At 37.4% G+C, this 17,500-nt stretch overlaps 1 protein-coding gene across 1 annotated transcript in view; it reads left to right on the forward strand.

The window, feature by feature from the left end:
* LOC133615267 (homeobox protein Dlx3b-like) overlaps positions 1–17,185 on the forward strand; it is a 46,496-nt gene extending 29,311 nt beyond the window's left edge. Inside the window, exons 2-3 of the mRNA XM_061973741.2 lie at positions 716–900; positions 16,299–17,185. Coding sequence (XP_061829725.2) covers positions 716–900; positions 16,299–16,742 — 629 coding nt within the window. The 3' untranslated portion in view covers positions 16,743–17,185. The remainder of the gene's footprint in view (positions 1–715; positions 901–16,298) is intronic.
* Positions 17,186–17,500: the final 315 nt, after the last annotated feature.

The raw sequence follows: 17,500 nt of genomic DNA on the forward strand, positions 1-17,500 counted from the left end.
CAAGTTTGAAATAAAGCAGCATACAGGAAAAATAAAATTATGGTACCAAGTACATCAAAACAATAATACTGCAGCAAACACAACCCCAGTAGCATTTTAATCTAAATTATGCAAATAACAGCCCATGGGCGGCTATTTGGACATAGGCGGTTATTAGGAAGAGGCAGTTAATTCACAAAATGGGGTCAAACCCCGGGCGGTTATTAGGACATGGCAATGGTTTGGTAATATACGGTAATCATAGTAGTATCGACTAGATACGCTCCTGTACTTGGTATCATTACAGTGGATGTCAGGTGTAGATCCACCCATGGCGTTTGTTTCCCGGGGGGTACTTTTTAGAGGCGGTATAGTACCGAATATGATTAATTAGTACCGCGGTACTATACTAGTACCGGTATGCCGTACAACCCTAATACGCACACATCGAGAAAAAACTGTAGTAGTTTTAAAAATCCTTAATTATTGCTCATTCTCCTTATGTTCACGAGTAAATGTGCAGGCAATGGCTAGTTTCGGTTTCGGTTTTGGTCATGTCAATACCCGCTTATGTTGATGTCAGTCAGCCCCTCCATGTGGCGCCATTTTTAACGGGTTCCGCATAGAGCTTCAGAGAAGAAGTCAAGTTTAGAAAATGAACACAGTGATAACTTAAAACCTTGGTTGTTTTTTTTTCATGACATGAACCGATTTCACGAGAAGTGTCCTCTTACAGTGAAAGAAGAACCGGAAATGGAGGTGCGGATGGTCAACGGGAAGCCGAAGAAAGTGCGGAAGCCCCGGACTATTTACTCCAGCTACCAGCTGGCCGTCCTGCAGAGGCGATTCCAGTCCGCCCAGTACCTGGCCCTGCCGGAGAGGGCGGAGCTTGCGGCACAGTTGGGTCTGACACAGACACAGGTGAGGCGACCCACACAACAACCGGCGACATCTCTATGGCCATTTTATCATTTATACAGTGAAGAATTCGCCATGTTTGTTTTGGGGGTGGTTTAGGACAGCGCCACAGTGCGTACGTAAGAGAAAAGGAGCACTTGATTCCCTCACCCTTACCCACCTACAACACAGCACGGGTAATTTCACTCCATTATCAGTTATTCGAGCTATTTTTTTATGGTATTGGATTTTTTTGGTGTGACCTCATAATTCCTCATATTGGCGTGATAATGACCCGTCCAATAATAATACTTACATCAAATATTTATACCTTTTCATCTCAACAATCAAAACAGTTTGGCCAGTTTATATTTTTACAATTTTATTGTAGATTACAACTGGTACTTCTGGCTTTGTTGACTTTATGTGGAGGTCTCGTTCCTCCGGGTTCCTTGGACCACCAATGACGGACATGACAGCCTCGTTCATCTTTCTTAACAATGATTTATTTTGCAATAAATGTTCTTTTCAGTCCTTTCTGTTTGTCTCGTTCGTGCTCGTTTTTCTGTTCCACAATCAACAACAACTCTCCCCTCTCCTTCCCGACTGCTGCCTTTAACAGAGCGACAGGTGATCAGACAAACACTCTCAGCTGGGTCATCTACGCACCTGTCGCTGATCTCGAAGCCGGTCCTGGCACACCCCGCTTCGCTGCAGGTTCGCAGGCCACGCCCCCCCACAGTTATTATAATAATAATAATAATAATAATAATGGATTACATTTATATAGCGCTTTTTCTAGGCACTCAAAGCGCTTCACAGAGAAGTGAGAACCCATCATTCATTTTTACAACTCATTCATTCATCATTCATTGAGCGGCACCGGGGGCAAGGGTGAAGTGTCCTGCCCAAGGACACAACGGCAGCGATTTGGATGGTCAGAGGCGGGGAGCGAACCTGCAACCCTCAGGTATATAACAGTTAATATTGTGAGTGAATGAATGAGTTTGCAGTGTTTGGAACATTACTTTAAAAAAGTAATTAATTATAGTTGCTTGTTACTTTACCAAAAAAAGTAATTGCGTTGCTAATATAATTACTCGTTAATAATTGTGATTAATTACTAGAGAACGTAATTATGTTCCTTAAAAAAAAAAAATCAAATATCTGACATATGCAGTTAAGAGACGTTTCATGAGAGCAGAGTGTGTGTGCCTTTAAAAGTGAATTGATTTTTTTTGTTCATTTACCTGTAGTAGTAGTAGTGTGTATGTGTGCGTGTATTACATGTTTTCTGTGTGATGTTGCCTCCTTCGATTTGATATCAAGTTAATTTTAATGTGGTGCTGGTTGTTGCTTTCATTACTAAAAAGATATTTCCTCGATTAAACTTAAGCTCCTGACGTTGTCTTGTTGACATGCAACCACATCAAAAGTAGCATGCCACGTTGAATCAAAAGTTTCGTTAATGGCGTTGTAAACCGACACGAACGTAATTATTTAGATGATTCGTTTCTTGTAAAAAATAACGTCGTTATAACGAACACTGGACGTTTGTTGCTAATATAATTGAAATGGACTAATTGAGTAGGACTGCAAAATAGTCCACCATGGGGCCAAAGAAAATTGCAAGTGCTGGCGGTTTGATAAAGAAGGTGAGAAACAGTACCGAATTCAAGAAATAACTGTGTTTATATATATATATATATATATATATATATATATATATATATATATATATATATATATATATATATATATATATATATATATATATATATATATATGTATGTATGTATGTATGTATGTATGTATGTATGTATGTATGTATGTATGTATGTATGTATGTATGTATGTATGTATGTATGTATATGTATGTATATATATAAGTATGTATGTACATATATATGTATGTATATATATTAGGGCTGCAACTATTGATTAATTTGATAATCGATTAATCTGTCGATTATTACTTTGATTAATCGATTAGTAATCGGATAAAAGATACAAACTACATTTCTATCCTTTCCAGTATTTAATTGGGAAAAAAACAGCATAATGGCACCATACTTATTTTGATTATTGTTTTTCAGCTGTTTGTACATATTGCAGTTTATAAATAAAGGTTTATAAAAAAAAATAAAGAATTGCCTCTGCGCATAGCATAGATCCAACAAATTTTAATTTTTATATTATTTTAATTTTATTTATTTTTTTATAATCGATTTTAATCGATATATTTGTTGCAGCCCTAATATATGTAAGTACAGTATATATGTATGTATGTGTATATATATATATATATATATATATATATATATACTTATATATATATATATATATATATATATATATATATACTTATATATATATATATCCATCCATTTTCTACCGCTTATTCCCTTTGGGGTCGCGGGGGGCGCTGGAGCCTATCTCAGCTACAATCGGGCGGAAGGCGGGGTACACCCTGGACAAGTATATATATATATACTTATATATATATATACTTATATATATTTATGTACGTATGTATATGTGTATATGTATGTATATATGTGTATATACATATATATATATATATATGATGGATGGATGGATAGATATATGTATAAGTATGTATGTATGTGTGTGTGTGTGTATGTATATATATATATATATATATATATATATATATATATACAGTGTGAATATATATATATATATATATATATATATATATAGTGTATATATACAAATATATATATATATATATATATATATATATATATATATATATATAAATATATATATATTTATTTTATTAATTTTTTTCCAGAATTACTGCAATTTAATAAATATTCTAACTGTATGTACATTTGCCTCCTTGATGCTTCAGGTAGAAGTGAGTTGTGAAAATGATTGACATGTTAGAAGCGTAATCATTTCCCACAGTTAATAACAACTGGACTCAGAACATTCTTACACATAATTGACAAATGTCTAACACGGCAGTGTAATAATCAACATTTACAATACACAGACAAGTAGAATACATGGAAGTAAAATACCAAAATGGTGAAAAAAAAAAATCTGGCATACACTGCGGGTAAGAATTTTGGCTCGGGTGCGTAGGAAAAGCTGTGACTTGTTTTTATCTCTTGTTTGTGCACTTGAACGCCACTAAAACTTGTGTTATCAGTCCGGTTTAAAATAATTGTTTACTTGCGTTTTGTGCGTGGTTTCAGACTAAAAAGCCACTTTAAACATTTCCTAATGTAGGGTTATCGAAATGATTGCCCTATGCAATCCATCAACTTACGCAAAATATCACAAACAGTATTTGTATTTTGCGCTGATTAATTAACCAAACTCTAATCTAAGCATTAAAATGCAAACAAAAAAGGAGTTGTAAATTTCTTAAAAACTGCATTTTAAAGTCATAGAAATTGTTCATCACCTCATACGTTAAAGACCTAATTTCTCATGTCAGATATTCCCACTCTCATGATCTCCTATAGAACAAGACTTGTTGTCCCCAAACCCCAACAAAATGACCTACATTTGGGAGGGGATTCATATGGCCACATTTTTCACGGTTTACCTGACACATGAAACCTGACCAATTGGTGGGGTGCACTATCAACTTTAGCCACCAGTGTTGAATATCCTAAAATGTGTTTTGAGGCAATTACAACTTTGACCACAGCGCCAGTTGCTATGTATATACAATTGTTTAAGCAAAACACAGTCGACAAAAACATAACAAAAGCAAAAACTAGTATTGGCTACTCATTTACAAACCCCGTTTCCACATGAGTTGGGAAATTGTGTTCGATGTAAATATAAACGGAATACAATGATTTGACTGAAACAGTAAATAAACACTAAACATATATATACTCTATTAGCCACAACTTAACCAGGCTTATATTTAATATGCCACAAATTAATCCCGCATAACAAACACCTCCCCCCTCCCGTCCATATAACCCGCCAATACAACTCAAACACCTGCACACCACACTCAATCCCACAGCCCAAAGTACCGTTCACCTCCCCAAAGTTCATACAGCACATATATTTCCCCAAAGTCCCCAAAGTTACGTACGTGACATGCACATAGCGGCACGCACGTACGGGCAAGCGATCAAATGTTTGGAAGCCGCAGCTGCATGCGTACTCACTGTACCGCGTCTGTGTATCCAACTCAAAGTCCTCCTGGTAAGAGTCTCTGTTGCCCCAGTTCTCCACAGGCCAATGGTAAAGCTTGACTGTCATCTTCCGGGAATGTAAACAATGAAACACCGGCTGTGTTTGTGTTGCTGCAGTCGGCCGCAATACACCGCTTCCCACCTACAGCTTTCTTCTTTGCTGTCTCCATTGTTCATTGAATAAATTGCAAAAGATTCACCAACACAGATGTCCAGAATACTGTGGAATTTTGCGATGAAAACAGACGACTTAATAGCTGGCCACCATGCTGTCCCAAAATGTCCTCCACAATCCGTGACGTCACGCGCCGACGTCATCATACCGAGACGTTTTCAGCAGGATATTTCGTGCGAAATTTTAAATTGCACTTTAGTATTGGCATGTGTTGCAATGTTAAGATTTCATCATTGATATATAAACTATCAGACTGCGTGGTCGGTAGTAGTGGGTTTCAGTAGGCCTTTAAATCTACACGCGAGCAATCATATCATAGAACCTGACCTGTGCCGTCAGATGACAATTACAATTTTACATGTTCTAATGTGTCAAAGAGGTATTCCTTTAACACAGTGATTTACAACCATTAGCTCATCAGGTGTGCCACTGGAAATGATCCAATTCCACTTAATTGGCCTGAAAATGATCAATAATAATAATGTGGTTTTGTTTATTTACCTATGCCAGCGATGCATAGTGACAGAACAATGAAGCGCTTTTCCGCTAGATGGCAGAAGTATGCCTACTATAATAACCTGGCGGTTACAGCCATAGTTAAAAATAGGTTGATGGGACACGCCCCTTTTAGGTGTGTGCCGACAGCGAGCCTAAGCTAGTGTGGGCAGTCTGTGGTTGTAGACTGAAACAACAAGAATGTTTGCAAATGGTGCTGCAGTGCACACTGTGGCACACTACACCATACTGCTGAAAATAACCCTTTATAGTTTTATTATTATTGTTTTTTATATATATATATATATATATATATATATATATATATTTTTATTTTTATTTTTTTTTTTTTATTTATTTATTTATTTATTATTGTTATATATTATATATATATATATATAATATATATGTATATATATATATATTTTTAAATATAAATATATATATATATATATTTTTTTAATTATTGTTATATACATTATATATATTATATATATTTTTTATTTTATTTTTTATTTTATTAATATTATTGTTATATATATATATATATATATATAACAATAATTTTAATTTAAAAAAAAAAAAAAAAAAAAAAAAAAAATATATATATATAATATAAAAATAATTTAAAAAATATATATATATATACATATATATATATAATATATATATAATATATATAACATTAATAAAAAAAAAATTAAAAAAATATTTTTATTTTTATTTTTTTTATTATTGTTATATATATATATATATATATATATATATATATATATATATATATATATATATATATATATATATATATATATTTTTTTTTTTAAATCTCTAATGTGTTTTAAGAGCACATGATTTGACATGGACAAAAAAGTAAACTGCATGCGCATTGGTTGAGAATTTTTACAATGTCTTTTTAATATGCATGCATTCCTTTTATTGGGAACCTGGCCCCCGACCTACAATGGTAGCTCTGGATCACATGGTCAATTGACCAGGGTGGCATTCTCTCGGGCAGGGTTTTTCAACCTTTTTTGAGCCGAGGCACATTTTTTTCATTGAAAAAATCCCGAGGCACACCACTAACAGAAAACATTAAAAAAATGAAACTCAGCAGCCGATATTGACAGTAAAAAGTTGTTCTCGCAATTGTTGGATATCAATTCAAAGCATAACCAAGCATGCATCACTATAGCTCTTGTCTCAAAGTAGGTGTATTGTCACCACCTGTCACATCACGCCATGACTTATTTAGAGTTTTTTGGTGTTTTCGTGTGTGTAGTGTTTTAGTTCTTGTCTTGCGCTCCTATTTTGTTGTTGATTGTCATGTCATGTACGGTTGTACTTTGTGGACGCTGTCTGCTGCTCCATACGCTGCATTACAAAAACTGAAATCTAAGTAAGATGACATATCTCAAATAAGGGTGATATTTGCTTATTTTCTGTCTGATAAGATAATTCTTCTCACTAAGCAGATTTTATATTAGAGTGTTTTACTTGTTTTAAGTGTTTTGGTCCTAAATGATCTCAGTAAGATATTACAGCTTGTTGCTGAGATTTGATGACCTATATTAAGTAAAACATGCTTGAAACTAGAATATCAACTGTTGCAAAGCTGTGTCATCGACACTCACAAGTATAAAACTGCTTTTTCAAAGTAATAATTTCTTATTTCAAGCATGGAAAAAAAAAAATCATGACTTTGACACAATTGTGTCTCATAATTAAAACACATGACAGCCAAACGGACTTTGCTGTTCTTTTTTTTTAATGAAACAATAGAAAATACTTACTCATTTAGTACTACACTTGTTATTAGTGATAATATACTTATTTTAAGGTATTTTTGGGTTCATTGAGGTCAGCTAATTTTACTTGTTTTTGTTTTCTATTGGCAGATCATTTTTGCTTAGTTCAAGTAAAATACCACTCATTTTTGTATTTTTTTTTCTTGTTTTTGAACACTGACTTTTTGCAGTGTGTAAGTTTTTGCTGTCGTCCAGCATTCTGTTTTTGTTTACTTTGCAGCCAGTTCAGTTTTAGTTTAGTTTTTTTGCATAGCCATCCCTTCAATGCCTTTTCTTAGCGGCACTCGCCTTTTGTTTATATTTGGTTTAAGCATCAGACACCTTTTTACCTGCACTCTGCCTCCCGCTGTCGTCTACATATTGTGATCACGGCAAACCCTGTTCTCGACCTCTACAAAGCATTTAGCTACCTGCTGCCACCTACTGATATGGAAGAGTATTACACGATTACTCTGCCGCACTCTAGATAGCACAGACACTCAATTATTTCCGGTTTATAATTACTGGTTTGCAAAAAAAAACATTTTTAACCCAATTAGGTGAAATGACATCATCTCCCACGGCACACCAGACAGTATGTCACGGCACACTAGTGTGCCACGGCACAGTGGTTGAAAAACACTGCTCTAGGGCAAGGGCGTCAAACTCATGACCACTTCATGATAATATTACATAGTTTCCTTTATTTATTTATTTTAATTATTATTGTTGTTTACCATCAAAACTAATGGAAAACCTGCTTTGGAATCAAAAGTCAAAGTGACAACTTAATTTCAGCTTGTGTAGAATTTTAATAGGAAAAAGGGTTTGAATGACACAAAGGCAAGAAATACAGTAGGAACGGGATTGAGAAAGCACTATTTGGTTTACCTGACACATGAAACATGACAAATTGTGGGAGTGCACTATCCACTTTAGCCGCCATTCCAACTTTGACCACAGCGTCAGTTTGCTATGTAGAGTGGAGCTTTCCCTCATTTTCAGCAGACTGCATTGCAAAATGATTCACCCCCTCCTCGTCCTCTCATGCGAGATCCACCCAGGAATGAGGCCCTATAAATCCCTTTCCTACTGTGGCTTGTTGCATCAAGTAATATTGAGTTAAGAGCTGCATTTGCCTGCTTTCATGCTTTTTTTTCTGTCAAAATGTAGATACATTAATCAATAAAGACGTAATAAAGTTGAGTCATTCAAATAACTATAACATATAGAACATGCTATACGTTTACCAAACAATCTGTCACTCCTAATCGCTAAATCCCATGAAATCTTATACGTCTAGTCTCTTACGTGAATGAGCTAAATAATATTATTTGATATTTTACGCTAATGTGTTAATAATTTCACACATAAGTCGCTCCTGAGTATAAGTCGCACCCCCGGCCAAACTATGAAAAAAACTGCGACTTATAGTCCGAAAAATACGGTAATGAGATGGTATTTAGAACATTTTATACGGATTTGATCAGAGGTGGGTAAAGTCGCCAAAAATTGTACTCAAGTAAGTACTGTTGTTTTGGAGCAATATGATATCATGTGCAAATGTGTGAAAAGTAATAATCCAAATAATTTCTTGAGTAAAAGTAGGTATTCAGTAGGTATGTGTATGGCGAGTACTCGGGTTGTCCCCGATACCAATATTTTGGTACCGGTACGACTTTTTGATAATGCATATATACCGTATTTTTCGGACTATAAGTCGCAGGTTTTTTTTCATAGTTTGGCCGGGGGTGCGACTTATACTCAGGAGCGACTTATGTGTGAAATTATTAACACATTACCGTAAAATATCAAATAATAATTTATTCATTATTTTATTTTCAAATGTATTAGCCTGTGGAAAACGTTAATGTTGATATTTACCTCAGAAGGCTGCAAATAGAAAAGAGGCATTACATTTTTATTTAAATTGTATTTGATATGCCATTGATATTTTTTAATTATTATTTTTATTATTTGAAACTCGATTTTGCATGTCACTATAAAGTTATATAAGCCTTGCTTGTTCAATATTTAATGCAAAACTTGTTTGGGTCCCTATTTAAAGGTTAATTTGTTCAACCTTGGCCCGCCGCTTTGTTCAGTTTTACATTTTGGCCCACTCTGTATTTGAGTTTGACACCCCTGATCTACAAAGATACAAAGAATTACTATAGCGACATCCAGTGGACACATTTAGAACAGCAGTTTTCTTCATTCAAAAATTTCAGGTAAATTTTTATACTTAGCAAACGCATCCCGCGAGCCGGATAAAACCTGCTCGCGGGCCTGATCCGGCCCTCGGCCCGTACGTTTGACATCTCTGTATTAGAGTGCTTTTTGTACATAAAATGTAAAAAAATGCATTAAAAAAAAAAGGAGCTTTTGAAACATGTCTTGTAAAGGTTTTATTATCATTTATAGACCGTATTTTTCGGACTATAAGTCGCAGTTTTTTTTCATAGTTTGGCTGGGGGTGCGACTTATACTCAGGAGCGACTTATGTGTGAAATTATTAACACATTAGCGTAAAATATCAAATAATATTATTTAGCTCATTCACGTAAGAGACTAAACGTATAAGATTTCATGGGATTTAGTGATTAGGAGTGACAGATTGTTTGGTAAACGTATAGCATGTTCTATATCCATCCATCCATCCATCTTCTTCCGCTTATCCGAGGTCGGGTCGCGGGGGCAGCAGCCTAAGCAGGGAAGCCCAGACTTTCCTCTCCCCAGCCACTTCGTCCAGCTCCTCCCGGGGATCCCGAGGCGTTCCCAGGCCAGCCGGGAGACATAGTCTTCCCAACGTGTCCTGGGTCTTCCCCGTGGCCTCCTATCGGTCGGACGTGCCCGAAACACCTCCCGAGGGAGGCGTTCGGGTGGCATCCTGACCAGATGCCCGAACCACCTCATCTGGCTCCTCTCGATATGGAGGAGCAGCGGCTTTACTTTGAGCTCCCCCCGGATGACAGAGCTTCTCACCCTATCTCTAAGGGAGAGCCCCGCCACCCGGCGGAGGAAACTCATTTCGGCCGCTTGTACCCGTGATCTTGTCCTTTCGGTCATGACCCAAAGCTCATGACCATAGGTGAGGATGGGAACGTAGATCGACCGGTAAATCGAGAGCTTTGCCTTCTGGCTCAGCTCCTTCTTCACCACAACGGATCGATACAGCGTCCGCATTACTGAAGATGCCGCACCAATCCGCCTGTCGATCTCACGATCCACTCTTCCCTCACTCGTGAACAAGTTCTATATGTTATAGTTATTTGAATGACTCTTACCATAATATGTTACGTTAACATACCAGGCACGTTCTCAGTTGGTTATTTATGTCTCATATAACGTACACTTATTCAGCCTGTTGTTCACTATTCTTTATTTATTTCAAATTGCCTTTCAAATGTCTATTCTTGGTGTTGGCTTTTATCTATTAAATTTCCCCCAAAAATGCGACTTATAGTCCAGTGCGACTTATATATGTTTTTTTCCTTCTTTATTATGCATTTTCGGCCGGTGCGACTTATACTCCGAGAAATACGGTACATATATATACTACTTTTCTAAATAAAGGGGACCACAAAAATAGCATTATTGGCTTTATTTTACCAAAAAACCTTACGGTACATAAAACATATGTTTATTATTGCAATTTTGTCCTTAAATAAAATAGTGAACATACTAGACAACTTGTCTTTTAGTAGTAAGTAAACAAACAAAGACTCCTAATTTAGTCTGCTGACGTATGCAGTAACATATTGTATCATTTATCATTCTATTATTTTGTCTAAATTATTAAAGACAAGTGGTAAAAAATTAATTATAAATCTTCTTGTTCATTTACTGTTAATATCTGCTTATTTTCTTTTTTAACATGTTCTATCTACACTTCTGTTAAAATGTAATAATCACTTATTCTTCTGTTGTTTGATACTTTACATTAGTTTTGGATGATACCACAAATGTGGGTATCGATCCAATACCAAGTCGTTACAGGATCATACATTGGTCATAATTTAAGTCCTTATCTGTCCAGGGACGTATTTCCTGAGTTTATAAACATAATATAATTTATTTTTAAAACGAAAATAGATTTTGTGATTATAAAAAATATCAATGTAATAATAGTAGTATCGACTAGATACGCTCCGATACTTGGTATCATTACAGTGGATGTCAGGTGTAGATCCACCCATAGCGTTTGTTTACATTGTGACGCCAGTGAGCTACGGTGTGTAGTGAAGCATGTTTAGCTATTCCTCGTCCTGCAGGGATGATACTTGTAAGAAACTTACTTTATTTGGCGCCATGGAGGCGAGGATTAGTGATTTAGAAGTAGCTAAAACACTGCAGACTGCGGCTGGACATTAGCCGCTAGCTCGCGAGCCATGTTTTAAAGCACCTCTTCCTGATGGTGTTTCAGTGTTATAACTTCACCTTTATCTTTACTTTTTAAGCCAAAATGCGTCCGTTCTGCCTTTTCTGTCTTCACACGGTGTCTGCTTGTAAGTACTCTGTGATTGTGCGCTGCCGAACATGCTCCTCTGCTCGTAAAACCAGCAATGTCATGGCCGGTACTTTTTAGAGGCGGTATAGTACCGAATATGATTCATCAGTATCGCGGTACTATACTAGTACCGGTATACCGTACAACCCTAGCGAGTATTGGTATTTTTGTTACCGGTTCTTACTAACGATACTGATATCTGTATTTTTTGTCTTCCAGTTGACCAACGTTATTATGACACGCTGTCACAATCAGCTTTGAGTAATGACAAATAAGGGAGCAACACCACACACAAGTTTGTGACACAACAATGTTTTCTCCTCAAATGTTCCTCAAAGTCACGCACGTTGTGTCAGTTTGAAGTAACTGCATTTCACCTTGCACTGCACACATAGTTGACTCGTTTAAGTCTTGTTTAAGTGTTGATAAAAAACTTCCCTGCTTTGAGATTTTACATCATGTCGTAGGTGTTATGACCAATGTTCCGTTTAATTTTTCATGTGTGTGAGCAAACGCAAAAACTCCCTGAGCATTCAGTGGAGCCCATGTGAGCAACATCACACGTGCACACTGTGGCTACACCAGCAGCACACCTGTCCCAAACCTGACTAAATAGCAAGTTCAATCTCCATCCATCCATCCATTTTCTACCGCTTGTCCCTTTCGGGGTCGCGGGGGGTGCTGGAGCCTATCTCAGCTGCATTCGGGCGGAAGGCGGGGTACACCCTGGACAAGTCGCCACCTCATCGCAGGGCCAACACAGATAGACAGACAACATTCTCTTATTATTATAATCAAATGACAGCAGTCATTTCCATTTCTAATATAAGTGTTTAGGCCCACTTACAATGACAATAACAAAAAATATTGTTTTTCATGAACTGTGTACTTGTATTGTTTGTCTGGGTGGAGGTCCTGCTTTGGAAATAATTTGTACCCCTTTCAGACATTGCATTTAGTTCCCATTAAAACATTCACACGTTGCACAATGAGATGTAAGCAGGGGATCATGTGTACATTCCTGCAACTTCCTGTTTGTAAAAAATATATTTTTATTAGTATTTATTTAATATACTAACAGCATTTCATGATTAATATTTATAAATTAAGATTCCTAATAAATGACACTAGAATAAGCACACATTTGATTGGTAAATCATAGTGTAACGACCTGGAATGACACTTTATGTGTGGTGTTGGAGTTGTCCGACTTTTTGTGTGGCTGTAAACGCATCACTGGCTAAGTGCCATATGTGTTGGCGCAAGTGAGAAAGAGCGAGCGGCTGCTGTTGATATAACAAAGTTGCTTTTGGTCTGGTTTGTACTGCAGAAAATGACCAGTTTTGCTAGATATCATTTTTTTTACTAATGTTTTGGTGATGTGTTTATGGCCGACAGTAAAGAGTTTTGCTCAGTAAAGTGACGGATGGAATTCATGTCCTCAAAGCGTCTCGACAGACGTTAAAATATTTGAACAATGATGACGAAAACTGTTTTCTCTGTCGTGTCCGTGTCGTGTCGAAAATTGTTATGCGCTTATTTTTTTATTTGATTTTGTGCGTGGCATAGATTTGTCGTGCGCAGAGGACGCTTGAGCAGTGCGCAATTGCACAGGTGCGCACCTTAGAGGGAATGTTGGTTATGGCTATGGTTTAATTTGTGCTAATATAAATGCTAACGATTGGCAATATTCCCCCCAAAAAGTGCAGTTTCCCTTTAAAGGGGAACATTATCACCAGACCTATGTAAGCGTCAATATATACCTTGATGTTGCAGAAAAAAGACCATATATTTTTTAACCGATTTCCGAACTCTAAATGGGTGAATTTTGGCGAATTAAACGCCTTTCTATTGTTCGCTCTCGTGACGTCACATCGGGAAGCAATCCGCCATTTTCTCAAAAACATTACAAACACCGAATCAAATCAGCTCTGTTATTTTCCGTTTTTTCGACTGTTTTCCGTACCTTGGAGACATCATGCCTCGTCGGTGTGTTGTCGGAGGGTGAAACAACACGAACAGGGACGGATTCAAGTTGCACCAGTGGCCCAAAGATGCGAAAGTGGCAAGAAATTGGACGTAATTTGTTCAAAATACGAGGGTGTGGGGAAAGCCGACGAAAATGGTCAGTCGTTTGTTCCGCACACTTTACCGACGAAAGCTATGCTACGACAGAGATGGCAAGAATGTGTGGATATCCTGCGACACTCAAAGCAGATGCATTTCCAACGATAAAGTCAAAGAAATCTGCCGCCAGAACGCCATTAAATCTGCCGAAGTGTGTGAGCTATTCAGGGACAAAGGTCCTCGGTAGCACGGCAAGCAATGGCAGCAGTTTGTTCCCGCAGACGAGCGAGCTAAACCCCCTGGATGTCTTGGCTCACACCGCTTCTACCGTCCCTTATGCCACCGAAAATGATCAAGAGAAGAATATCGACCCTAGCTCATACTTGCCAACCCTCCCGAATTTTCCGGGAGACTCCTGAAATTCAGCGCCTCTCCCGAAAACCTCCCGGGACAAATATTCTCTCGAAAATCTCCCGATTTTCAGCCGGAGCTGGAAGCCACGCCCCCTCCAGCTCCATGCGGACCTGAGTGAGGACAGCCTTTTTTCACGACGGGAGGACAACAGGGTGACATGAAGGAAATCATCCAGACTAGAGATAAATTGTATTATTATGTTTAGGAACGGCGTGGCGCAGTGGAAGAATGGCCGTGCGCGACCCGAGGGTCCCTGGTTCAATCCCCACCTAGTACCAACCTCGTCATGTCCGTTGTGTCCTGAGCAAGACACTTCACCCTTGCTCCTGATGGGTGCTGGTTAGCGCCTTGCATGGCAGCTCCCTCCATCAGTGTGTGAATGTGTGTGTGAATGGGTAAATGTGGAAGTAGTGTCAAAGCGCTTTGAGTACCTTGAAGGTAGAAAAGCGCTATACAATTACAACCCATTTATCATTTATCATTTATTTATCTTACCTAAAAATAAATATATTTATTAGTTTAAAAAAAAAAAAATAAAAAAATAAAAATGTTTACTATATTTTGCTAAAAACATCAAAATTAATTGTATTTTTATTTGTATTTTTTCTGACTTCTTATTACATCCAGCTATAGAATTATACATTAAAATAAACATATTTGAAATAATTAATTTTAAATTATCATAATAATTCATTTAAAATGACCATATTTAATTATTAAAATTATCAACAACTTTAGCATTTTATTCATTACATTTTGAAGGTCTCAAAAGCCAAGTTATGTTATATTCCTTAATATTTATTTATGCATGTTTGAAGTATCAATTATCTAAACACAGTTTTGTTTGCATATTTTCAGGATATATATATATATATATATATATATATATATATATATATATATATATATATATATATATATATATATATATATATATACGTATGAAATACTTGACTTGGTGAATTCTAGCTGTCAATATACTCCTCCCCTCTTAACCACGCCCCAACCACGCCCCACCCTCGACCACGCCCCCCAACCCCACCTCCCGAAATCGGAGGTCTCAAGGTTGGCAAGTATGCCCTAGCTTCCCTGGCCTGCTGACATCAACTCCAAAACTGGACAGATCAGCTTTCAGGAAAAGAGAGCGGATGAGGGTATGTCTACAGAATATATTAATTGATGAAAACTTTATTCATTACTCGCGGTTTTACGTAAATTATTATACATAAACTGTGTTTACCAATAATTTAGCTTAAAAACATTACAACACTTAAAAACAAACACATACCAATCGTTGGTTAGAAGGCGATCGCCGAATTCGTCCTCGCTTTCTCCCGTGTCGCTGGCTGTCGTGTCGTTTTCGTCGGTTTCGCTTGCATACGGTTCAATCCGATATGGCTCAATAGCTTCAGTTTCTTCAATTTTGCTTAAGCCGCTGAAATCCGAGTCTGAATCCGAGCTAATGTCGCTATACCTTGCTGTTCTATCCGCCATGTTTGTTTGTATTGGCATCACTATGTGACGTCACAGGAAAATGGACGGGTGTATATAACGATGGTTAAAATCAGGCACTTTGAAGCTTTTTTTTAGGGATATTGCGTGATGGGTAAAATTTTGAAAAAAACTTCGAAAAATAAAATAAGCCACTGGGAACTGATTTTTAATGGTTTTAACCCTTCTGAAATTGTGATAATGTTCCCCTTTAAGTAAATGCACCACCTCCTGGATTTAATGAACTTGCTGGTTAATTCTGGCCTTCACTCATTCAATGATTGTGATTTCAGGTGAAAATATGGTTCCAGAACCGTCGCTCCAAGTTCAAGAAACTCTACAAGAATGGAGAGTTTCCACTGGGGGACATCGCTTTGGAGCACAGCCCAGAGGCCAGTGATTCAATGGCGTGCAACTCGCCTCCGTCCCCCGCCGCTTGGGAGAACAACACCAGCAGTAACCCCAACAACAACAACAACAACGACGACGACGACAACAACGACACGAACAGCAGCAGCAGCATGAAGAACAACGCAATGCTGGACCCCACCAGCAGGGGGCAGGAATCTTACCAGCCTCAGGGGGACGACTCCTCTTCAGTCTACATGGATGAGTACACGCACCAGAATTGGTACCAGCAGCAAGACACGCATTTAGGTCTGCCAGCAGCTGGCCCCGCCCACCACACACCCCCATCAGCACCAGCATCCACGCAAAGCATGGGCGCCGTTTACTGACTCCCTTACAAACACTTGAAATGGACCCTTCCAACTCCAACTTACTGCACCTGAAGTCGTAATATATCTTTCGCCAACGTACATCGATTCACACTGTGCCTTAAATCCCAAGCAAAACCTTTTGTAGGTAAGTACCTACTGCCCTCTAGTGGAGGAACATTGTATTATTCTTCCTGCTGCTGTGCATCACTCGCATAGTTTCATGACTAAGACTCATTTTCGGACCATTTAAGGAAAACCGGCACAGTGGTTGGGAGTCCACTGCCTTATAAACTATCACATGTATTCCTGCAGCTGCCTATACTCTGCATCATATGTAAATAATAATGACACATATCTTCCCGTCACAATTTTAGGATGAAAATGAGACATATTGTTGGATTTTACACTCGTTTGCTTTGTCGCCTACAATATAGCAACATTCAGATAGTTATTAACATACAAACCCCGTTTCCATATGAGTTGGGAAATTGTGTTACCGGTAGATGTAAATATAAACGGAATACAATGATTTGCAAATGCAGTTGAATATGCTACAAAGACAACATATTTGATGTTCAAACTGATAAACATTTTTTTTTTTTTTATGCAAATAATCATTAACTTTAGAATTTGATGGCAGCAACACGTGACAAAGAAGTTGGGAAAGGTGGCAATAAATACTGATAAAGTTGAAGAATGCTCATCAAACACTTATTTGGAACATCCCACAGGTGAACAGGCAAATTGGGAACAGGTGGGTGCCATGATTGGGTATA

This window comes from Nerophis lumbriciformis, linkage group LG22 (assembly GCF_033978685.3).
Source record: "Nerophis lumbriciformis linkage group LG22, RoL_Nlum_v2.1, whole genome shotgun sequence".
Lineage (NCBI taxonomy): Eukaryota > Metazoa > Chordata > Actinopteri > Syngnathiformes > Syngnathidae > Nerophis > Nerophis lumbriciformis.